Source organism: Leptonychotes weddellii, chromosome 2, assembly GCF_054177405.1.
Source record: "Leptonychotes weddellii isolate Sample4059 chromosome 2, ASM5417740v2, whole genome shotgun sequence".
Taxonomy (NCBI): Eukaryota; Metazoa; Chordata; class Mammalia; order Carnivora; family Phocidae; genus Leptonychotes; species Leptonychotes weddellii.
This window is the reverse complement of record NC_138370.1, coordinates 159,440,277-159,465,923: the sequence shown is the minus strand read 5'-3', so window position 1 is coordinate 159,465,923 and position 25,647 is coordinate 159,440,277. Positions and strand designations below refer to the sequence as shown.

Here is a 25,647-nt window from a genome sequence, read left to right as displayed (position 1 = left end):
GCATGTTTCTCCACCTGATGGGGCTGCAAGCATGGTTTGTCTTTGAAGTCTACCCCTTAGGATATCTGTTCTAATAGAAACATGTTTAATAAATGTGATAGTCCAGGAGAGTACATAGTGCTCGGTTGTCTTTGTTTTAGTAGCCAAGGACCTCTGGTTACACCTCAACAAGTTTTGAGCAGTATTGTTATCAAATGTGGTTCTTAAGGTAAGAGCAAGTTCAAAACTAGAAATTGAAGTACGACAAAGGCGGACATGTCTACAAGTTGTGTGACTTAAGAGGCTCTTCTCTGCCATGGATGGAGAATGAATAAGCTTTTTCCAGTAGAGATAAATTACATATTTATTTTAAAAATATTTTCAATTGGTCAGCTAGTAATCTTCAATCATATTCAGTGTAGGTACAATATTTAAGTTGTTTTTTTAAAATTTTGCATTTATTAATTACATAGAACATCTTTGAATATATGTCACTGTCCATTTGTCCCAATGGCATATACGTTCCATAAAGGCATAGATTTGTGTCTCTTGTTCACTGTTGTATACCAAATACCTATACCTGGTTCCTACTAGGTGAATCAGTGACTCTGGAGACAAGGACAGAATGTCATATGCAGCCTTTTCTAATTAGCCTTTCCTATTTTTTTGTGACTAAATTACTAAACAACTTGTAGTACATTTTGCTTTGCTTTTCATATTATATGTTGTCATAGAATAAAGTTTCCTAATTTTCCCTCAGTCAAGTACTATTTTATTTCACTATCTTAAATTGTAGGAATCCCAATACTTTCAAACTGTATAAAAATAATATACTGTTTACAGCAAATTTGGTGTCAAGTTTGGTTTAATTACGAGTTTGAATTGTTCATGCTTTCCTTCCTTCTTATTTCCTGCAAATGCTGCACCAGTGTTTCTTGCCTTCATTTATTTTAATCTCATTATCCTCATTTCTGTTTAGGCAGAAATTTATGAAATACAGAAAAATAGAAATTGCTTTTAGTTCCACAACCCTAGGGCAGAAGAGTTTCCCACATGACTTGTGCTTGCTTTTCCAGCGAGCTCTGTGTTTTTAAAACTGATTTTCTAATATTGTTAACTAGGTAAAACTAGATAACATCAGGTTCTTGGGGCTTTTTTAGCAACATGTTACCAAATTGTTCTATATTCAGAAAAGATTTTTCTTGTATCCTCTCCCCCACTTTTTGATTTTTGACTTGATTTTCTCGTGTGAATCATCTGTTAGGTAGAAAAGGTGTTAAGATGGTGAAGTTATGATAAAATGTTTATCTTGTTTGTCCTCAGTACGTTTGTGGTCATGCACTTTCTTAACAGACTGGTAAATATAGAAGGAAATGTATCTGTGTTATAGGAGAAAACAATATTGCATCTCCACTGTGAGCTTAAAAAGGAAGTGTGTAATATAAGTATAATGTGTATAGAGGTTTTTTACTTATTTGGAAATTCTAATTCATTGGAGGATCTCTGGGAACTGCAGTACTATTTATAGGTAGGAAACACTATGTTTAATGATTGAGGTAGCTTTTTAAAAATCCTTTTACTTCAGGTATATGAAAATAGAGTAATTAACATTTTCTCCAGCTCTTCCTATTTTGAGTAAAAGATCATTGTTATCTTAGAAAGGGAAAACTAGTGAAGTTAAAGCAAAATGAATTTGCTACTTTAAAATTATACTTATGACATATATACTTTAGATCACATAAATTTTCCTGAGCTATAGTATTATAAGAGCATTGTTAGGTAAATGACATGGATTTTTGTGTTTCATTCGCCAGTATGGGTCTGAGGGGAAAATACACAGAACAGAACAAGAAGGAAAGGACATGCGTTAGGGTATAATCATCTGTATATAAGCTAACTTTGGTTTGTTACTTAAAAAGAAAAGCCAGAGTCATAACTTTTTTCCTTAATCAAAATGACATTTTACATAATACAGCATGCATAAAATATGAGGAACTTGATGCAGATGACAGCCTATACTATCAAATGATCCTACAATCTTATATTCTTTGTTACGATTAAGAATTAACTCAGTATTTTGTAAAATTAAAACCATCCTTTGGGTACTTAACGATTTAGATTATTTTTTATTGTTAAATACACCATAAACCTTATATGAAAAGCATCTTAGGTAAGAGTGGTCTAAAATTGGTTGGTCCAGCTTATTTCTGGTTCAGTTGTTAACACAGATCATGTCAGTAGATACCTTGTTTTTCTTGTACCTGCCTATCTCACCATTCCCTGTTGGAAGAGGGAGACAGAGCTTAATGTTTAAATTATAATCAATCTCTGAGAAATTGATAATGGACTATAGTCATTTCTGCTGAAAAGTGAGTATTTTGAATACATGATATAAATATTACATCATGAATTTTGAGTCATTCATGTTTAAAGATGGACCTTTTTGCAGTAGATAATTCTTGAAGTTTTATGTATTAGTTGTATATCAGATTAGTAGTGAAAATGGATCTTGTTAAGTGCAGGATCCATACAGTACCTTGTTATAACTTGACATTTTCAAGTATGTAGACCTGTGAATTTTATTAAATAATTAGAATTTAGTTTAATTGCAGCCTTCAGAATTTTGCATTGTGAACCTACTAAAGGCATTTCATGACTTTTCTCAGAAAACCCCTTTTCTTACTCTTTCCCCATTGTAGTAGATACAGTAACCATTAGTTTTAATGAGATAAATAGGAATGTGATCACATATTCATTAAAGAAAGGACTGGGATGGCACACAACAGTTATTGGAGATGCTTTATTATATACTGAAGAAGCAATTTAATCTTATTAACATTTATAAGATACCTATCCTTAGGATGGCACCTAGATAGAATGATGCTAAATGTTGAAGTGCTGTTCAAGCTCGGCATGCACACAGTTGAGTTCTCTTGCACATGCTTTCTATGGGGGCAGTAGTTGTACTGCACAAGCATGCTCTGTAATTGTTCACTTCATTAACAGGTATTTCTAAAAAGAGAGACAGATACTTTAATCAATATTTAGTTGTTAATCTAATTTTGAAAGCATTTCGGAGCACCAAGGAACAAAACATTTCAATTGAGTGCAGTGGATCTCTTACTAGTCCTGTAACAAACTTATGTTAGATCTCAAAGGGTGCTTGATGATTGGAATATTAGTAGTTAGTACAAAAAGTACCGTGTCATGATCTTCACTGAAAAGCTTTATTTCATTTGTTAACTATGTCTCTCTGAAATTTTCACCATTTTAACCCCTTGAGTAGGTTCTGGCCACGTCTCACTTTCCTTCTTTTTATAAAGAGGGAAGGGGGTGAGGGGTTGGGTTAGCCTGGTGATGGGTATTAAAGAGGGCACGTATTGAGTAGAGCACTGGGTGTTATACGCAAACAATGAATCATAGAACACTACATCAAAAACTAATGATGTGTAATGTATGATGATTAACATAACATAATAAAATTTTTAAAAAAGTATAGCTGTGCTCTTACATATATATACAAAGAAGTATTTTAAAGGCTGTCTTAAACTTCTTGGTTTTTTTGTAAATTACATCTAACCTAGTGAGGCAGTTACATTTTAGTCACATGCTGTAATGGTACATTTAATCAGCTTCAAAGGTTCAAAAAATTCTTTCCTGTGGAAAAAGATGCAGGAATAGATTTTTGCCTTTAATTCCATAACCGAATTCCACAGATTTGCCAGTAGTTCAGTGTTTTAAAACCGATGGTGTTCAGTGGCCTTGCTGATGTTCCTACCAAAACATTGTGTTTTTTGTTTCTTGGTTTTTAAAATTTAATATCCTATAGGGTAAAATCAAAGAATTAATAAATAATTCTTCCAACAAAAGCTTGGATTATTTACTCATATTCTTATGCTATTTCAAATAAGTCAGTTTTCAGTATTTCAGGGTTAACAAAAATATTCATAGTCACAGATACCCACTGTTTATAAATTGTGAGTTCATAAACAACGTCATATGGCATTAAGTTACACAACAAAATGAACTGCATTGGATTCTAAGACTTTTATCATCAAAGTTGATAATTTTGTGGGACATCAAATACAGTGGAGAAATCTTAAGTCAGATTAGGCTTCACAACCTCTAACTGTGACTGAACAAGTCATTTAACCTGTTTATAACTGCAATCTGCTTAAAAAAGAAAACAAAATTCTGTTGGTCTTTTTCAAGGGTTGTGCTTCCACCATCTCTCCGAAGACCTGATTTCCTATTTCAGAGGAAATAGGGCATCACGTAGGAATTAGTTTCTTCTTCCTCTGTACTTACTTATCCTTGTTAGCATCCCAGTTAATTCCTTTATTTCATAGTTTTGGCTTACTGATTTATAACTAAAACACAGTAATAACTACTAACATTTGTTGAGCTCTTACTGTGTACCGGGCACTGTTCTATGTGTTTTCTATATATTGACACATTTAATCCCTTTAACACCTCTTTGAGGTAAACACAGTCACTGTGCTCATTTTACACATGAGGAAACTGAGGTCTAGGGAGTCAAGTAACATCAGTCACATGGCATGATCTGAATCATGGATTTGAACTCAGCCGATCTCACTCTAGAGCATTTTTCTTAACCTTCGTGCTGTATTCTAACTCAAGCCTGAATTGTGCTTTCTTGTCCTTGCTCAGGCTTTTCTCTTTGCCCTCTTACAACCAGTTGAAATGCTTTTTTGTCCACTTAGCATATTTCTTTCTGAAGGGCCATATAGTATGAACTAGTTAAGTAGACAACATTTAGGATTTTTCATATAGTTGACACAAGGTTACACTAGTTTCAGGTGTACAGTATAGTGATTCAACTTCTCTCTGTGTTATGCTGAATTCACAAATGTAGCTACACTCTGATAGCATACGACACTATTACAATATCATTGACTGTATTCCCTATGCTGTGCCTTTTATTCCCATGACATATTCATTCTGTAACTGGAAGCCTGTATCTCCCTCTCCCCTTTACCCATTTTACCTATTCCTCCCCGCCCCCCCATACCCCTTCCCTCTATCAAGCATCAGTTTATTCTCTATAGGTCTGATTTTGTTTATTTGTTTTGTTTTTAGGTTTCACATACGAGTGACATCATAGGGGTGTTGTCTTTCTCAGTCTGATTTATTTCCGTTAGCATAATACCCTCTAGGTTCATCCATGTTTTCTCAAATGGCAAGATCTCCCTTTTTTATGTCTGTGTAATGTTCCTGTGTGTGTGTGTGTGTGTGTGTGTGTACACACCGTATTTTCTTTATCTGTTTGTCTGTCAGCACTTAGGTTGCTTGATGTCTTGGCTATTGCAAGTAATGCCGCAATAGACATAAGGGTGCTTATATCATTTTGAATTAGTGTTTTCATTTTATTTGGGTGGGTACCCAGTAGTGGAATTATTGGGTCATGAGGAATTTCTATTTTTAATTTTTTTTTTAAGATTTTATTTATTTAGGGGCGCCTGGGTGGCTCAGTCATTAAGCATCTGCCTTCGGCTCAGGTCATGATCCCAGGGTCCTGGGATCGAGTCCCACATCGGGCTCCCTGCTTGGCGGGAAGCCTGCTTCTCCCTCTCCCACTCCCCCTGCTTGTGTTCCTGCTCTCACTCTCTCTCTCTCTGTCAAATAAATAAATAAATAAAATCTTTAAAAAAAAAAAAAAAGATTTTATTTATTTATTTGACAGAGAGACAGAGCCAGAGAGCACAAGTGGAGGGAATGGCAGTAGGAGAGGGAGAAGCAGGCTCCCCACCGAGCAGGGAGCTGATGCGGGGCTCGATCCCAGGACCCTGGGATCATGACCTGAGCCGAAGGCAGACGCTCAACCATCTGAGCCACCCGGGCACCCCTCTATTTTTAATTTTTAATTCATTATGTTGCCTTTTTTGTTTTGTTGATGGTTTCCTTTGCTGTGCACTAGCATTTTGTTTTGATGTGGTCACAATAGTTCATTTTTGCTTTTGCTTCCCCTTTCTCGGGAGGCCTACCTAGAAAAATGTTGTTTTTGCCAATGAAGAGATGTTACTACCCGTGTTCTCTTCTAGGATTTTTTATGGTTTCAGGTCTCCCATTTAGGTCTTTAATCCATTTTGAGTTTATTTTTGTCTATAATATTAAAAAATAGTCCAGTTTCATTCTTTTGCATGTAGTAGTCCAGTGTTCCCGACACTATTTATTGAAGAGCCTGTTTTCTCCATAGTATATTCTTGCTTCCTTTGTCATAAACTAATTGACCATATAAACATGGGTTTATTTCTGGGTTTTCTGTTCTGTTCCATTGATCTGTGATCATGTTTTTGTGCTAATGCCTAACTGTTTTTGATTACTACAGCTTTGTAATATACCTTGAAACCTGGAATTGTGATACCTCCAGCTTTGTTCTTCTTTTTCAAGGTTACTTTAGCTGTTCTGGTTCTTCAGTGGTTCCATACAAACTTTGATAATATTTGTCAACATCTAGGTTTAAATTTTAACTCTGCCTACCACTTAATTTACTTTGTGGGCAAGTTGCTTTCTACCTTTTTAAAATGAGCCCTTATGTACTTCACAGAATTGTTTTGTAATGATTAAAGATGGTAAGGTATAAAGAATGTACAGCAAAGTTCCTGGCACATGACAAACTAAGCTCTATGCCACCTCTTGGGCTTTGAGGATTTTTCTGAGTGTTGCAGGTTGTGTGAGACTGGGGGTCTTTGATTAGTTGTTGTCATTGTTGGGTTTTGTTTGTTTGCTTTTTGCAAGGTGTCTGTAGGAGGTACCTGTCACCCTCGTCTAATCATTGTGCTACATGCTCAGAGTGGGTGTGTAAGGCCTATTTAGGGTGCGTTTTTTGTTTAGGAACCATTTTTAAAGTACTTATTTTGTTATTTCTGGGCATGGATGGTTATTAGAGGATTTTCCTTTATGCTGTTCTTTAGTAGAGTTGAAATATAAGTCATAAAGGAGATTTCATGGTGCCTAAAAAGCTTACTACGGAATGTGTCGTACAGCCTATATATTTATTTTTTTTCTTATTTTTTCCAGAAAATTTGGTGAGCGGCCTCCACCTAAACGACTCACTAGGTAAGCATTTTAGTCTTTCACACAAACCTTTCATGGAAATATCAGATCCTGTCATCTTAAAAACTGTATTAGGTGCTCTTGAAAAGAAGTTATTCAAATACTGGTATCTAGATCATAAGCTTATTCCCATCCTTCCCCCACATCCTCCCTCCCCCACCTCACCAAAAAGAGGATAATAGGATATAGTTCAATGCGGAAGGTGTAAAACCTTTCAAGAATCTTGAGTATTATATAGTTAATATAAATAGGGTGACAATGTAAAGATAGCTTCCTACATCTAGCCAATCTAGCTGCATTTAGGGTAGCACCTGAGGATATTTAATAAATGCTTTAGAAAAGAATTTTAAAGAAAATATAAGATTTTACTCACTATTAAGGAAACTATAAATATTACATTGTGTTCTAATTTACAATACACATTTTAATTACAAATGTTAATTGAAAGTATTAGTCTTGAAAATGATTTTTAAATTTTTCAGCAATCAGCAGTTGTAAAATAAAAGGTAGGACACCTAGTTGCACAGTTACATCCTAGAGTTAATGTTAATCCTGTATTCTTAGTATCTTTCAAGAAAATTACGTGCGTATATAAGCATATGTTTGTCTTTTTTTTTTTTTTTTTATCGTCTGGCATCATACTCTACCATTGTTCTGGGCCTTTTAACTCCACTTACTGTACGTCTTCTACTTTGTTCTCTTTCATGTCTCCATTGTTTTTCATTGCCTTCACACTACTCCTTTAATATTTCACATTGATGACCATTGGGGTTATTTCCACGTTATTGTTATTATTAAAAAGGTGTTGCACACAAAGAATGATGGGGACATGCCAGAAGGACACAGAAAGGGAACCAGTTTGAAGAGGTTCCCTTTTAGCCAAATCATGGACACTTGAATCCTCAAAATAAATAATGATAGTAATAGATAAGAACCAATAGAATAAAATACAGTTTAAAAGTCTACACTGAGTTAAAGAAATGATCCTATAGTAGAGGGAGAGGAATTCTTTTTCTTAAAGCAGAATTCCACCTAATAAACATAGAAGGAATGATGGAACTAGGAAATTACACTTTGGCAACCACTACAATGATAATTGTTTCAGGCAAAAATCATCAGTGAATGCTTAAACTATTGATTTAAAGTCTGATGAGAAACAGATATTTACTTTGTCTCTAAGCATATCCTCACAAAGTATGTATTAATTATAAAGTGAACAATAGTAACATGACAGTGAAAAAACTTGGCAGACAATACCTTAATGAAGTGATCTAAGTTAACATCACTAGTAATGGACAAATAAACATCATGTGCATCCTGAGGAGGATGACACAATGTCATTTTTGTGATGATCCAGCCAAAAATGCATAAGCTAAATCTAAGCATAAGAAAACACACCAAACAGACACAAATGAGAGACATTCTATAAAATAAACAGCATTTGATCTTCAAACTTATCAGGATCATGAAAAAGAAAGACTGAGGAATAGCAGATTAATGAAGACCAAAAAGACATGACCCCTAAATTCAACTAAATCCTGGGTCAGGAAGAAGAATTTTTCTTTTGTTTTAAAGCTGGAGTTAGCAAATGTTTTCTATAATTGGCCAGATAATAAACATGTTAGACTTTTTGGTCCATACTGAGGCTATTGTGACTTCTCATCTCAGTTTTTATATCCCCAAATCAGCCATAGATATCAATACATAAGTGAATGGTATGTCTGTATTCCAGCTCAACTTAATTTACAAAAACTGGTGGCTATCCTGATTTGGTCCAGGAACATTAGTTTTTCAACACTGCCTTCCACCCCCCAAATAAAGGACATAAAGGATGTTTGTGGGACTGTTGGCACATTTGAATAAAATCTGTATATACAAGTATTTGTATCAGTGATAATTGCATTATGCTTGTTTAAGAGCATGTCTTTGTTTTTAGGAAATTAACACTGAAGTATTTTGGGTATAAGGGCTTTAATGTCTACAATGAGCTCTTAATGCATTCGTTTAAAAACATAAATATGGTAAAATACTGATATTTAGGGAGTCTGGAGGAAAGGGGACTAGGAATTCTTTGTACTACTTTTGCCACTTTCCTGTAAGTCTGAAATTACTTAAATTTAAAAAAATTTCTAGAGACATTAAATATAATTACATGTTTGTAAATATCTTGAAGAAATTCTAAGCACATGTGTAGACATTTTGAAAGTTACAATTTAATAGGTTTTTTTGTTTTATTACCAGTAGTAATATATTGGTTATGGAATGACTCCTAACCATAAAATATATTTTGATGAATAAATCACTTGCTTTTAATGGATACCTCTATAAAAATAGCAATCAGTGTGATGATAATAAATATCATAAGAAAATTGTCCTTTCCTTTCCTTTCCTTAAATATATACAGTAATATAATTAGGTCCTGTTTACTTTATCATGATTTTCCATTTACCCTTTAAGCAATTTTCCCTGCTTGGAAAATTTTAGTAAGCTTTTAAGTCTTCTGCTTTTGGCCAAGATGGAGTAACAGGAACTGGAATTACTCTCCAAACTGAAACTGCTATAAACCTGGACAAAATATATAAAATAACAGTTTTCAAGATACTGGATGGCAGGCAAGAAAGGACAGTGATCCTTGAGAGACAGGAAACAAGTGAGGTGAGCAGGTGGAGCGTGGTAAGCACCTTGAGCTGAAGAGATGGAGCTAGGTATCTAGGGGTTCAAGGTGGCTAGAGTTCCCAGGTCAGAGAGCTGGAGAGGAAAGAGATCCAGAGATCTGCAGAAGGTCCTCTCTCATCTTCAGCTGAGTATTGATCAGCACACATGTGTTGGGAAATTACCCAAGGCTGGGGATTAAAAACCAAGTTGAATTAGAGAAAAAATTTCCCGAAGCTCATACTACAAACTGCCTGTTCCCAGTAGCTAAAGTGGAAAAATATTATACTTCACGATGCATCTACTAGAGTACTACTACACAGAAGGGTTTTCCGTTAGTAGTGGTGCAAAATTTGGCCAACACTAATGCTGCTCTGGTTTTACCTAACAAAATTTAAAAATAAGATTGAAAGGATCAGAGTCTTTCCAAGTAACTTAAATGTATACCAGAACAAAGCTCAAGAAAATTTGCAGGAATAGAAAAATATCAAATACTCAAAAGTAAGATTTACTGAGTCTTAACATCTAATCAAAATACACCAGTCATACAAAGAAGCAGGAAAATATGATCCATATGAGGATCTAAACCAACCCAGAAATGACATACATGATGGAATCAATGACATTATAACAATTATTATATTTGTCTTCTGTATGTTCAGTATGCTAACATCAGGAGTTCACCTATTTTTTTGTTAAAGGGTCAGATGCTAAATATTTTAGTTTTTGAGCTCCATGTAGCCTCTGCTGTAACTACTCAACTCTTGTAAAAAAGCAGCCATAGACCACATGTAAACCAATGGACGTGTCTGTACACTGGAGTACAATTTTTGTCACAAAGAGGGGTGCATCAGATTTGGTTTATAAACTGTATTGTGATTCCTGAGCTAGAGGGAAGATTGAACAAGTTAAATAGAGGACATGGAAGATTAAAAAGGTATCTAAATCAAATTTCTAGAGATGAAAATTATAATATTTAAGATGAAATACACTTGATGGAATTAATTACAGGTACATGTTGCTGAAAGAAAGACTAATGAAGACATAGCAGTAGAAACTAGCCAAAATGAACATAGAGGAAAGGTCTGGGGGTAAAAAAACATGATCATAAGTGAGCTGTGGTTTATGTTCAAGTGGCTAACATCCAAGTAATTGGAGTCATCGTTTGACTAAAAGAAGAGATGAAGAAGTAACAACTGAAGCTTTCCTTAATTTGGTGAAAACTGTTAAAACCATAGTTCTGAGAATTCAGTAAACCCAAGTGCAAAAACTGCACTGGAGCATATAGTAATCAAATTGCTTAAAGTTAGTGATAAAGAAAATGTTAAAAGCAACAGAGGAAAAAAAAATACATAAAGGAATGTCTCCCTTGCTAGGGAGAAGACAGTGAAGCAAGAGTTTAAAGTACTCAAAGGGGGAAAAAATGCAGCAACCAGCAACCTAGAATTTTATCCCCAGGCAAGACAAAATAAAGACCTTTTTAGACATAAAAAACTGGAAAGGAGATAACAAATATTACAAATAAGTTTCTGCCAATAAATTCAACAACTTTTGAAGAAATGCACAAATTCCTTGAAACTAGTAAACTACTGAAGCTTACTCAAGAAGAAACAGATAACCTAAATAGCCCTATTATCTAAAGAAATCAAATTTGTAATTATAAACCTTCCCACAAAGAAACCTACAGGCTCAGATGATTTCACTTTTGAATTCTGCCAGACATTTGAGAAATAAATCATGCCAGTTCTTTATATACTGTTCCAGAAAGTTGGAGAGCAGGATATTCTTTCCATTTCATTTTGTTGAGGACAGCATTGCCTTGTTAAAAGCAGGGCAGAGACATTTTAAGAAAATAAAACTATAAACCAATATCCCTTACGAACACAGATGCAAAAAGTCTTAAATTTTCACAATGAAAATAACAATATGGCTTTATCTTACAAATGGAAATCAGTGTAATTCAGTATATTAACAGAACAAAAGGGAAAATCATGTGGTCATCTCAAGAGGTTTGGAAAAGCTTTTGATATTCATTCTTGATCAAAATTCTCATCAAACTAGGAATAGAAGTATTTCCTTATTCTGAAAAGGTATACCTATGAAAAAACTATATTTAACACGATACTTAATTGTGAAAGACTGAATGTTTTCCCTCAAGATCAGGAACAATGCAGGATTGTCTGTTTTTACCATTTCCATTTAACATTGTACTTGAGGTTCTAGTTAGTACAGTAAGTCCAGGAAACAAAAGAAAGGTATCCAGATTGGCAAGAAAGAAGTAAAACTGTCTTTATTTGCAGACATCATGATCAGCTATATGGAAAATCCTATGGAATCTATTAAAAAAAGCTGCTAAAACTAATAGGTGAGTTTTATCAAGGTCGTAGGAAACATGACCAACATATAAACATAAATTGTATTTTTTATATGAACAATGGGAAATTGAAATTTAATAAAAAATGCTATATTTAATAGCATCAAAAATATGTAATGTTTAGGGGGAAATCTGACACAAGGTGTACAAAAACTATACACTTGAAAACCTTAAAATGTTGTTGAGAGAGCTTGAAGTCCAAAATAAATGTTCTTGAGAAAGAAGAATCAATTTAAGATGTCACTTCTTCGCAAATTCATCTATGGATTCAACATACTACCAGCCAAATCCCAGTGGACTTATTGTAACAGTTGACAAACTGTTTCTAAAATTTATATGGAAATACAGACAACCTAGATTAGCCACAACAACCTTGAAAAAGAGCAGTAAGAAGGTAGACTTCTTGTTTTCAAAACTTTATAGAAAGCTGCATGCAGTAATCAAGGATGGTATTGGCGTAAAGATAGCCAAGGAAGATCACTGTAACAGAATAGCAGCCAGAAACAGTTCTCGTGATCTATGTTCTTCAATCAAAGTGCAAAGGCAATTTAGTTCAGGGGTTTTTAACAAAGGATTCTGGAACAATTGGATATCTGTATGTCCCTACCATTTACATACACATAAACACAAAATAACTATAATCCATGTCTAGAACCATATATAAAAATTAGCTAAAAATATACCTAAATGTAAAACTTCAAATTATACAGCTTTTAGAAGAAAATATTGGAGAATATCTTTGTGACCTTGGGTTAGGCAAAGATTTCTTAGATATAACACCAAAAGCACTATCTCTGAAAGAAAGAAATGGATAAATTTTACTTCATCCAAATTAGGAATAAAGCATTTGTATCCAGATTATGAAAAGAACTCCAAAAAAATAAGGAAATAACCTGGTTTTTTAAATGGGAAAATGATTTAAACAGATACTCCAGACAATGTGTATATATGGCAAATAACCATTAAAGAAATGCAAAGTAAGACCACAGTGAGAGGGCACCTGGGTGGCTCAGTCGGGTAGGCGTAGGCGTTTACCTTCGGCTCAGGTTGTGATCCCAGGGTCCTGGGGATTGAGCTCCACCGTCGGGGTTTCTGCTCAGCGGGATCCTGCTTCTCCCTCTCTCTGCTGCTCCGCCTGCTTGTACTCTCTCTTTCTCTGTCAAATAAATAAATAAAATCTTAAAAAAAAAAAAAACCCAAAAACCTTAAAAGACCACAATGAGATACATGTTAGAACAGCCACCACTCTTATATCCTTGTGATGGGTATGTAAAGTAGTATAACAACTTTGGAAAATAATCTGGCACTTTCTTAAAAAGTTAAGTATACTCCTACCATATGGCCCAGCCATTCCATTTTTACATATTTAGTAAGAAAAATTAAAACATAATGTGAATACAAAGACTGAAACACAGATATTTGTGGTAGTGTTAGTTATAATAGCCAAACAGGCTTAACTCAAACATCCACCAGCAGGTGAATGGATCAACAAATTGTGGAATATTCTACGATGGATTTCTATTCAGCAATAAAAGGAATGAACTGGTGATACATGCAACAACACAGATAAATCTTACGAGAATTACTGTCAGGTTTCAAAAGTAAAAAAAAAAATGGATATTTACTATATGATTCCATTTGTATAAAGTTCTGGGAAATGGAAACTAATCTATAATGGCAAAGCAGACCAGTGGTTTCCTGGGAACAGGGAGAGGTAGGAGGAGGGATTACAAAGAGGCAGAAGAGAAACCTGGGAATGATGACTGTCTTCGTCTGGATTATGGTGATGGTGTATCCGATATGCCAAAAATTACCCAGCCGTACACTTGAAAATGAATACATTTTATTGTGTTTCAATTAAATCTCAATAAAGTTGTAAAAGATTTTATTAGCTTTTGTCCTTTAAAAATACCTTAAAAGGAATTACCGTATCTTCTAGGGTAAGCTTTTATTTATTTTTAAATCTTTTTTAAAGAGAACGAGCTTACAGGTTTTTATTCTTTATTACCTTTTTAAAAAATTATTTTTATTTTTTAGAAAGGGAGAGAGGGAGGCAGAGGACACAGGGAGAGGGAGAATCTTAAGCAGGCTGAATGCCCAGCACGGAGCCCAACACAGGGCTCAGTCTGACAACCCTGGGATCGTGACCTGAGCTGAAATCAAGAATCAGATGCCTAACTGACTGAGCCACCCAGGCACCCCTTATTCTTTATTATCAAAGCTAATACAAAGAAAATTTAGTAAAAACAGTTTGTATAAAACAGAAAATTGGATTGTAAAATCAATGACCAATTCTGATAAGAATTTAATTTTAAGCCCAAAGTAAAAATTAAGAAGTTTCCCTTTTGATAGTATAGCAAATGTAGATTTTCTCTGGTTCCTTTTAATCATATTTTCCCATTTTTCCTTTAAAGAGTTTTCTCTGTTGGAAAACTTTAGTGTCTTTTATTCTATTAAGAATGTTTTTAGGGGCATCTGGGTGGCTCAGTTGGTTAAGTGTCTGTCTTCTGCTCAGGTCATGATCCCTTGAACCCCGAGTTGGGCTCCCTGCTCAGTGGGGAGCCTGCTTCTCCCTCTCCCTCTACCCCTCCCCCATCTCGTGCTTTCTCTCTCCCGCCCTCTTTCAAATAAATACATTTTAAAAAATGTTTTTAAAGGAATTTTATATCTCTTTTAATTGGGGGGAGGTAGGGAATTAATTCAGAGAGGGTCCCTTAAAAAATAAATCTTTTGGGCGCCTGGGTGGCTCAGTTGGTTAAGCGACTGCCTTCGGCTCAGGTCATGATCCTGGAGTCCCGGGATTGAGTCCCGCATCGGGCTCCCTGCTCAGCAGGGAGTCTGCTTCTCCCTCTCCCACTCCCCCCTCTTGTGCTCTTTCTCTCTCTCACTCTCTCTCTCAAATAAATAAATAAAATCCTAAAAAAATAAAAAAATAAATCTTTTAAAACGACCCTATTCTGTCCTTACCCTCATCTTCCAAATTAAGCAATATTGAAAAATTGTCTTTTTATTAGAGGACAGTGTTTTGAATAGTGCTTAGAACACAGTTCCGCCTACACAAAATGTAAATTTTTGATTAAGGATAATTAACACCATGTACTACTCAGCATTACCGTGGATTCACTTTTTTTTCTTTTAAATATTACATTCTTTCAGAAACACATATATAGAAGCAATTGAGTGCTAACTTACAAGGGCATCCTACTCTCTTGAAATAGTCCCCTTCATGAGACTCACAGGTATAACTGGCTGTGGATTCAAACACAAAACAGAATAACCAGACCTTGTATTGATGTAGAGAAACAGTTTATTATGGAGGCTTCTCATTTTGTCATTTAGAGCCTGGGGTCATCAGTGAAAATATTAGATGCAATGCAACTAGGTGTCAGTCCCTCCAGGTATGCTGAATAGATCAGCGAGTGTGCCTATTCCTTATGTGAGAGTGTGTTTGAGCTCTGCAATTACGACTTGCAGCAGCACTGTAACACGTGCTTTTAGAAAACATAGATGTTATTCAGCTTAAAACACCATTGTACTAAGAGACTTTGCCATGTTGTCAATAATCAGAAGGTTAGAACTGAAATTTTGAATATGATTGAGTTATAGGTAACCTTCAAAGGCATGTACTCTTAACTTTCTTCCCCTCTGCGATACTGCAGACTGGTATCCACGAACTCATGCGTTTGCTTGAATTCATTTACTATCGGGATTTCTTTCATAAGGTTCTTTTTTTTTTTGAAACCCTATCCCCTTTGATCTCACCACCATACCTCTGTTCTCACTGTACTGGTACATACCTCCATTACCGTCCTGGTCAAACCTTTGGAAAACTCAGTTGCCATTTGGCTTATTTTCAGGTTGCCCCAGAATAAGGAATAACATCCTAAGAGAATGGTTAAAAGAGAGGTTAAAATTTAACCTCTGTATCTGTTGTTTACTTCAACACAGGTTATATACATTTTGTAAATATTTGTGTATTAATTTTGGGGTTCTGTTGTCTTTGAGTGAGCCCATATTTTTTCTTTTTGAATCTCTTTTCTTTCTTGTCCATAGCATGCAGTTTTGAGAAGCATTTTACCAGTGCCTAATGAGAAACTCTTAAAGCAATGTATTCTTCTTGTCTGCCCTGGATTATAGTTAAAGTCACTATTTGCTATGCCTATTTATGATCCGTCCCTTTCAATTTGTGACATGAGAATCATCCATTCTTTTTTATTGACTTAGGTAGATTAATGTCTGCTTTGGTTCTTTTCAAGAAATCAGAGGTTACTTTACATTTTATATTACAGAGTACAATATTCATGTTTTAACCTAATTATGGGTTTTCCTTTTACTTCATCATAAGACAACCATGAGTAGCAAACACCATGTAAACTAAGTTGAAATGAAACAAATTTAGATTTATAGTAAAATAAAACCATAAAGTTAAATATACATTGATAGTAATATATATATAATATATATGTTAATATATATTGCTCTATATAATTTTTAGTCAGGTAATTAGTTTATAAGTGGTAAATAATTCATGTAAAAGTGGCTGCAGCTAATATCCAACTTCACTTAGGCCAGTCGTATCTTTGTAGGGCATCTTGGGGGAAGAAGAAAATAAGCTGGAATAGGAAGGGTCCATGTGGTCCCTGGGATTCGAGGAGCCAAGTTTGGATCAACCAGGCCTAGATACCTAAGAACCAAGGTGATGACCTACCTTTCAATGTCAGTAATCCCTCCTGCTACATGTTATCAAAATCCTCAAGTCTGATTTTTCTCTACACGAGAAGTAGCGTTTCCAAAATAAACTTAAATAAATAGAAACTTAAAATAATAGAACACAGAAGTAATGTTCTATTAGTGATGTTGACCCAGTCCCTACAATGTAATGGCTTTGTCTCTTTGGGAGGGAGAATAAAAACCACCAAGAGTTTATGAAAGGATTTGTCTCATGGCTGTGAGACAGGATTTAAAGCAGTTTACCTCTATATCAACTTTCATAGAATTTCATAGGATTATGTATGGATCATTAATTTTATTTTTATTACGAGAGGGAATGGAATGAAATTTGCTAGCATTCTCCTAGGAACATGACCTGTACTGTTGTTTGGCCTTGGTCACCAATAGATAGAGAAACCTAGTGTAGCATCCTTAATGTTTCCTTAGTATTATGAGAATAGACTTTGTTAGCCCTACCCCTAGATTATCATTTTCAAAACTGGCACTTGAGGGGAAGACAAGAGATCCTGGTCTGGTCTGATAGTTGGGCCAATACTGTATTACAGATAACCTCTGTTGAAGATTTATTTAAGATTGAGTAGTCCTGCAGTGAAAGAACTGATTTTACTTTACATGAACCAGTTGCTCTAAAACTTCTTTGAGCAGAGCACTCTCACATGCAGATTGTAACTGTTGTGGAGCTCACTGTGAGAAGTACTGTCTGTGATGATGTGAAGAACTTACCTGGGGAATCTGACAGAAATAGGGCAGCTCCATGAGTTTGTTGGGGGGGTGGGGCATGAATCTGGACACCTTTTGGCAACATTCCAGAGGAGCAGTGAGAAGAGTCCAGCAGAGGCTTCTGAGCTATCCAGGTGTCCCCAAGTCCAATTTCAAGGAAGAGTTTTATTTAATAATTGTATTAAATGTCAGCCATGTGGTATACTTAATTGATTAAACAAATTAGAATGTCATTATTCATAAAAAAAAAAAGAATGTCATTATTCATTCTGTTTTGCAACTTTTCTTTTAAAATTATCTTTCTGTTTTTTATTGCCTATGCAGGGGTCAGCAAATGCTTTCGTTTTGTAAAGAGCCAAGTAGTACATATTTTAGGATTTGAGGTCCACATGATGTTACACAGTCTCCTTTTCTTTTTCATAATCCTTAAAAAATGTAAAAGACATTTTTAGTTCCTAGGAAGTATGAAAACAGGCTGCTGACATGGTTTTCTAAAACCTGGCCTCTAGTAGTGTTTCCCAAAGTGTACTTGCAGCTCTCTAAAATGTTTGTGGCGGTGGTGTAAATGGGTTTCTTTTCTATAAGACAGTTCCTGTGGGAACTTCTATTATTTGGATTTTAGAAGTGACAGAAATCTAATTTGAGAAATAAGGGGACTGAACCTATTGGTAGGATGACTGGATGACTAGACCTCCTCTCTCTGTGGATCACTTCTCTCCTAGAGTAGTTGGGGCTGTGGCTGTGATTGCTCCCAGCTCATATGTCTCATATGTCCACACCACCAACACACACACACACACATACACACACACACACTGTAAATCACATATTAGTCACACACACACTGTAAATCACCTATTAGTCCCTTGGCCCAAGCATGGAGGTAAATGAGTGTGGAGTAAGGGGCTCTTTTACAGAAGAATGGGCATTAGCACCATAAGAACATTTTTTTTTAAATGAATTTTGTTTGCAGTATAAAAAGGTTCAAATTTTAAAGGAAAACAGCCAAAAAGGGGACAAATACAATGACAGGCAGTTTGAACATACTAACCTAGCATGGCACTTGCCATTATTTCGTGTTAATAAAAATATTGATAAAAATAGAATTTTCCACTTTTCTAAAGCTTCCGTGTTTTGAGTAAGCAGACTCTTTCAAAAGTAGTTGCTACAGTGTTCTTCAAATAATTTTTAATTGGTTTTTATTCAGAATGAATATTTTATGTTCTAAGGAATCATTAAATGAAATTAACAAAGAATATACTCAAACTTGTTAGAACAGTAACTCTTCCAAGAAATTATGAGTTTTAACTTTGTCATTCTTTTTAACAATTCAATAATACAGAGTAATAATTTTACTAGTAAGAGTCTTACAATACCATGGGCGCCTGGGTGGCTCAGTCGTTAAGCGGCTGCCTTCGGCTCAGGTCATGATCCCAGAGTCCTGGGATCGAGTCCCACATCGGGCTCCCTGCTCAGCGGGAAGCCTGCTTCTCCCTCTCCCACGCCCCCTGCTTGTGTTCCTGCTCTCGCTGTCTCTGTCTCTGTCAAATAAATAAATAAAATCTTAAAAAAAAAAAAAAGAGTCTTACAATACCTACATTATGTTTTCCAATGATAAGATTTCCCTCATTCTTTTTTAAAAAGACAATGGATGATTTTGCCATTTTATTGAAATACTTTTGACTTTTTCTAAACCAGTCAGTGGGTTTCAACCCAGGTGACCTCCCCCTTGTACCCCGCTCACATTTGCCAGTATCTGGAGACAGTTTTGGTTGTCACAGTTTGAGGAAGGGTGCTGCTGGCTTCAGACAGGTAGAAGCTAGAACTCCGGTGCACAGAACAGTCTCCTCATAGCACAGGATTATTTTGCCCAGGGTGTCAGCAGTGCTGAAACTGAAACCCCATTCTGTTGGTGAAACCCTACTCTATTTGGATGAAAGGCACATGGGCTCTCATTCTTTGGGCTTTATTATTTGTTTTTTTTTTTTTAAGATTTTATTTATTTATTTGACAGATAGATACATAGCAAGAGAGGGAACACAAAGAGGGGGAGTGGGAGAGGGAGAAGCAGGCTTCCCACTGAGCAGGGAGCCCGATGCGGGGCTCGATCCCAGGACCCTGGGATCATGCCCTGAGCCGATGGCAGATGCTTAACGACTGAGCCACCCAGGCGCCCCTTAATTGTGTTTCTTTAGAGTGTATCGTCTTTGTTATGGCTCCTTAAGAATGCTGGAAGAAATGATCAAGCTTTAATTACCACAGAACATAATTTTAATGGGTTTGATGTTCTATTAAGGAAGCAAAGGTGTTTTTTTTTCCTTGTTGAAAGAAGCTATTTGGCAAATTAGTTACAAGACAACTATTAATGGTTATCTGAAGGTTCTTGTTGCTTTTTCAAGAATCCGTATTCTAAATATGAAGGGAGAGGATGAAACCTGGAGCTGTCATCTTGCACTCACCATAAATAACTTGAGATCTGAAATCTTTTGTCACACTCATAATTGTACACAGCTGCTTTCAACACAAGCAACTAGCATGATGGCCAGTGCCAGGATAGAACAGGCTCTCAATAAATCTTTAATGGGAAGGTGGATAAATGTAAGGTTTACCTGTCATGGCCACAGATAGTGTGCCTTGCAAGTCAGGTGACATGCCTGGTCATTTGCCTGCAGGCCCTTTTCAGGTTTGCTCTCAAACTTCAGTGGAAGTACTGCCAACGCCTTGCCCCCTCCTCTGAGAGTATAATAGTAATAGTAGGAAAGTTTACTGACACTTGGTGTAAGTTAGTTGGGCTAACTTACTTAAAATACATAGGTACACTTCTGTCTTACAGGTAAGAAAACTACGTGTGTGTTTCACAGCAAAGCTGTGCTTTTAACTCTTGCAAAGTATCTGATAGTATAATTTCGTCCTTGAGAGTTGAACTACCTAAGTTTGAATTCTGGGTGTTTATTATCCTCTTGAGAAAGTTACTTAACCCCTCCCCCCGTTCTAAAATATGCCTCATAGTGTGTCTTAAAGAGTTCGTGGTTTGTTTGGAAAGACAAGAAGAAAGACATGAAATCTGACAGACATACCAAGTAATTGCTAAATGATATAATAGAAATTATAGATGTAAATAGATTATAGGGGGTGAAATATACTTAAAATTGCTACTTAAAATTTTTCTTTAAAAAAAAAATAAAATTTTTCCTTTCAAGTATATAGCAACTTTTCAAGTTTCTGTGCTAAGAACTGGACTTCTCCACCAGTTTTGTGAAGATACTGGCCTTCTGACTTTGCTGTTGGTTTCTTGTCCACCCTGAACTCTATGATTAATCACCTGAGTAACACCTCAAATACCTTATCATCATTATCCTTTCCAGGCTGTACCTCTCTTATCCAGTACCCAGCAGTTTTGAGAATATGCTCTCTGTATTCCCAGCTTTGGAGTGCTAGAGGGAATTGGCACCATCATTTATGGATTCTACCATTAGCTAGCTGGTCCTTTGATGGTGATCTTCATTTTACTTGTCCATTGTCGGCTGCTTTTTGCCATTCCTTTGAGGGTGTTGCCAGATATTTATGGCTCTTTTCTTACCATTAGATGTTACAGTGGCTTCTCATTTTACAAATAATTTGTAAAAGGTATTCTGTTAGCTGGCATCCATTAGACTTCTTGCGAAAAATAAAGTGACCTTGACCTCTGCAGCATCTCACCTTTTGATTCTTACCCTCTTTCAAGGTTGTCTCCTTCCATAGCATCTAATAAACAGTCTCATTTCTACCCCTTTCTGGTTCTTCACCATTTCCTTTTATACATTTTCTTCTTGACTCTCCTGTCACTGTGCTTTCTTTCTGGGAGATTTCATTCACTGTGGTGGCTTCATGTGTGAACTATATACCAGCAGACCCCACTTTTGTTCCCCAGACCTATCTCTGGAACTGCAGATGGGAATTTCCAACACCCTATTGAATACTTAGAGCCTGGAGGTCAGGAACATTTCAGAATTCACATTTGTCAAACAGAATCTATTAAGCTACACGCACTTCTCCCAGACCAAAATACAGTTAGCAAGTCTTTCCGTCTTCCCTCCTACTATCTTCCATTACCTCTTTTTCAGTGTGTCAGCCTTTTTTTCAAGTTTGTTTTGTCTCAGTGCTTTCTAATCCTTTCTCTATTCTACCACTAAAAGGGAAATTAATTAAATGTTTAAAAAACCTTAAGATCTCGCATTGCCTTTTTGTCTAGATTGAAAATCCACAGTGTTTTTCTGTAATGGGGTTTGGGTAAAATTAAATGATGATCTTTTCCCAATTCTCAAAGAGAAGGATTTTATTTTATTTATTTATTTACATTTAAATTTTTTCCCCAGGTCCCTTAAAAATTTTATTACTTGCTACCACTTTTATCATCATCTATCATAGAGTGGTATTTGAATTAACTTAAACTTTCAGAATTAGTATGTAAGTTTACAAATGTCAACATTTTTTTTTTTTAAGATTTTATTTATTTATTTGACAGAGAGAGATATAGCGAGAGAGGGAACACAAACGGGGAGTGGGAGAGGGAGAAGCAGGCTTCCCGCAGAGCAGGGAGCCCGCTGTGGGGCTCGATCCCAGGACCCTCGGATCATGACCTGAGCCGAAGGCAGATGCTTAACAACTGAGCCACCCAGGCGCCCCAAAATAACATTTTCAAGCGGTTTGACAAGCCTTTCACACCTGGACTCAACCCAGTGTGTCCCCTTTCCTCACTGCCACGGCTCACTTTTGACTCCTAACAAGAACTGCAACACAATGGGCAAGACATTCAAAGTGGTTTTAAGAATCTTCTTACCTTTCTGGTTTATGAGGATTAAATGAAGCAGTGCACATCAAATGCTTAGTTCAGGGCCTGGCACATAGTAAATACTCAAGAAATACCGGCTGCTGCTTTGTTGTTGTGTTGATCTTATTCCTCAGCCTGAATCTCCGTGTACCCAAATGTGCAGGGTCTCTGGTGTCTTTATACATACTACTCCCAGATGCTGGAATGCCTTCGTCTTTCCTTGTCCCACTTCCTGTGCCTACTCCTCTTACTTTTTGAATTTAACTCTTCTAAGAAATTTTTCCTAGTGTGTACAGTTAACCCTTGAACAACAACATGGGTTTGAACTGCATGGGTCCACTTATATGTGGACTTTTTTCCATAAATGCAATACAGTACTGTAAGTGGATTTTCCGTATGATTTTAATAACATTTTCTTTTCTCTAGCTTACTGTATTATAAGAATCCTGTGTATAATACGTATACAAAGTATGTGTTAATCTACTGTGGTATCGGTAAGGCTTCTAGTCCACAGTAGGCTATTAGTAGTTAAGTTTGGGAGGAGTCAAAAATTGTATGCAGATTTCTGACTGTGCAGGGTGCTGGCTCCCCCAACCTCCACATCATTCAAGAGTTAACTGTAGTTCTTTATCACCCTTCCCCTCCTTGACACAAATATTCCCTTAGTGGTGCTTTTTGTTCGTACCTCTGAGTCGTGTATTTTATTACAATTTGTTTTCCAAACTCTTGTCTTCACTGGACTTTTAAGCTCCTTGTCAGCAGTAGGGAATCATTCTCAAGCTATTGGATCTCAATGTTCCCTGCCCTGCCTTGCCGGCTAACAGGTTTTCAGTCAGTAGCCACACTGGCTGCCATCTAGATTATTTCATTAATCTCCACAACCACTCTGTGTTAGGGCTGCATTATTATCTGACTGGGTGAGGTGAAATGATTTGCCCCAAGCCACTTTCTAAGTGCTACAAGTCTAGAACTCCCCACATTTAATAATGTACTGTTATTGCATAGCTGTCCTCTTATACATTTGTCTTTTATTTACAATATAAATAAAATAGCATTTAATACATTAAAAGTGCTTTTTGATTGTTTTTGCTTTAATTTCAGAATGCATAAAACATCTCAAGAATTGGGACTGCAGATTCAGAATTGTTTGATCTGTGTAGGCTTTATATACTCTCGTATTGCTTAGCAAAATAATCGAGAGAATAAATATTTCAGACAGTGGACTTTTTATGCAGTTTATGCATAATAGGCAGTTGAAGTAGTTTGTACTTGAATTAACACTATTTTTTTCCAAAATTTAATTTAGTTTTACACTAATTTGAATTAACCTTTATTAAATTTTATTATGTCTTCGGTAACATCCTTCAGGGTAATTGTGTGTTTGTGTATAAATGATAGCCTTTTCATAGTCTTTATGTAAGGCTGTTATTTTAAGAACATGTAATGATAATACATGTAATAAGTTTGGGTGACTAGTGATTTGTTATGGCTTTGTATTCATTGGAAAATACTGATTGTAGTAGCTGGGGGAATGGCGCTGGTGGTGGTGGGGAATTAGATTATTAAATATAAAAATGTTGCACGTCATTAATTTTACAGACAGTTGAAAGCAAAGTAAACAATGTATATAATGATTCTAGTTATTCTGTAGAAGTTGTAATTGTGATTTAATTCAGTTACATCATAAATTCCAGGAATGAGGGACAGTTTCTTCTTCCCTTTTTTTTTTTTTTTGGCAGTTTCTTCTTTTAAAGAATAAAATACAGAGTTGAAGATGAACAATATTTATACCCCCATCGTATAATATTCTTTAAATTTAGTTATTGGATTCGTTTTGCTTTTTTGTTTTCATTTTTATATTTGCTTATTTAAAAATATATTTAATCATTCTTTTCATCACAGAGCATAGTAATATTCTAAATCTCACCCCTCTAATAGTAATACTTATATTTTATTTTAGGGAAGCTATGCGAAATTACTTAAAAGAGCGAGGGGATCAAACAGTACTTATTCTTCATGCAAAAGTTGCACAGAAGTCATATGGAAATGAAAAAAGGTAAGGTTATTGTTTTTCTGATGGGTAGTTAATTGTAGCTATCATGAATTTGCAAGTGATTTATTAATATACAAGTTAGAGGGTGGTTTCTTTTATTGGGTTGCTTTGCAAGTACCAAATGAAAAATAGGGGATTTGTCTCTATTGAAGGGGAGAAACAAAGTGAACTGTGGCATATTTAGTAAAGATCATCTGGCTAGGTCTCTGAAGTTATGAAATGAAATAATCCATAATTTGCTGGGTTGGGGGGCGGCCTACATGATATTCCCTAAGTATTTCTGTGGTGCATTAACTCATTCAAAAAATAGCTCTCCTGGGGCGCCTGGGTGGCTCAGTCGTTAAGCGTCTGCCTTCGGCTCAGGTCATGATCCCAGGGTCCTGGGATCGAGTCCCGCATCGGGCTCCCTGCTCAGCAGGAAGCCTGCTTCTCCCTCTCCCACTCCCCCTGCTTGTGTTCCCTCTCTCGCTGTGTCTCTCTCTGTCAAATAAATAAATAAAAATCTTTAAAAAAAAAAAAAAATAGCTCTCCTTTTGGTGGAAAATGTAGTTTTATAAACGTGACCCTCCCCTCCAAAGTACTTTTGAAAAGGAGAAGGCTAAATAGACACCTGAATTGAGTGATTATAAAGCTCTCCACTTTGACCCTATGCCTATTCAGGTTAAGAAAAATAGCAACACTGAGTTGGTACTCAGTTTGTACTCAGAATGTAGACACTACAGAAATAACCTAGAAGTCATATTCGCAGAATTAAACTATAACAAAGTGATCTTCATATTTAGTGTTTGCTGCAGTATCTTATGAATTTCAGCATTTGGTACTTTTGCTGTTGGTTTTTTTCATTTGGTTGCTGGATTTTCTTGTCTTTGGGACTTCTTTGAGACTGTGTTAAGCATTTCGTGGACAAAGGCTGCTTGTGGGGGAAGATGAAAGATTTTTTGGATTGGCCAGAAAAGCCCAAACTGAAGTGAGAGAAGGAATGAAAATTCAGGTTTGGATATTGGGTTGAAAGGGATGACTGGTATTTTAGAGTTTGTGAGATAAAGGAAAACTTAGCATAATGCATAAGAGGAGCGAGATGTAACTATGTGACTAATGTCTACGCTGGAAGAAAGTTAAGAGGTCTCTTTCTTTTTTTTTTTTTTTTAAAGATTTTATTTATTTATTTGAGAGAGAGACTGAGATAGAGAGAGCATGAGAGGGGGGAGGGTCAGAGGGAGGAGCAGACTCCCTGCTGAGCAGGGAGCCTGA

The 25,647-nt window shown here is 35.9% G+C and overlaps 1 protein-coding gene across 5 annotated transcripts in view; it reads left to right on the top strand.

Moving 5' to 3' along the window:
* RBPJ (recombination signal binding protein for immunoglobulin kappa J region) overlaps positions 1–25,647 on the top strand; it is a 109,780-nt gene that overhangs the window by 57,607 nt on the left and 26,526 nt on the right. For 4 of the 5 annotated variants that reach the window (XM_081812529.1, XM_081812527.1, XM_081812525.1 and 1 more), the window contains 2 exons: positions 7,021–7,059; positions 24,304–24,399. In XM_081812529.1, coding sequence (XP_081668655.1) covers positions 7,021–7,059; positions 24,304–24,399 — 135 coding nt within the window. Of the gene's footprint in view, positions 1–7,020; positions 7,060–16,673; positions 16,779–24,303; positions 24,400–25,647 lie in introns of those variants that run through there. The other variant, XM_081812528.1, reaches the window with a different exon arrangement.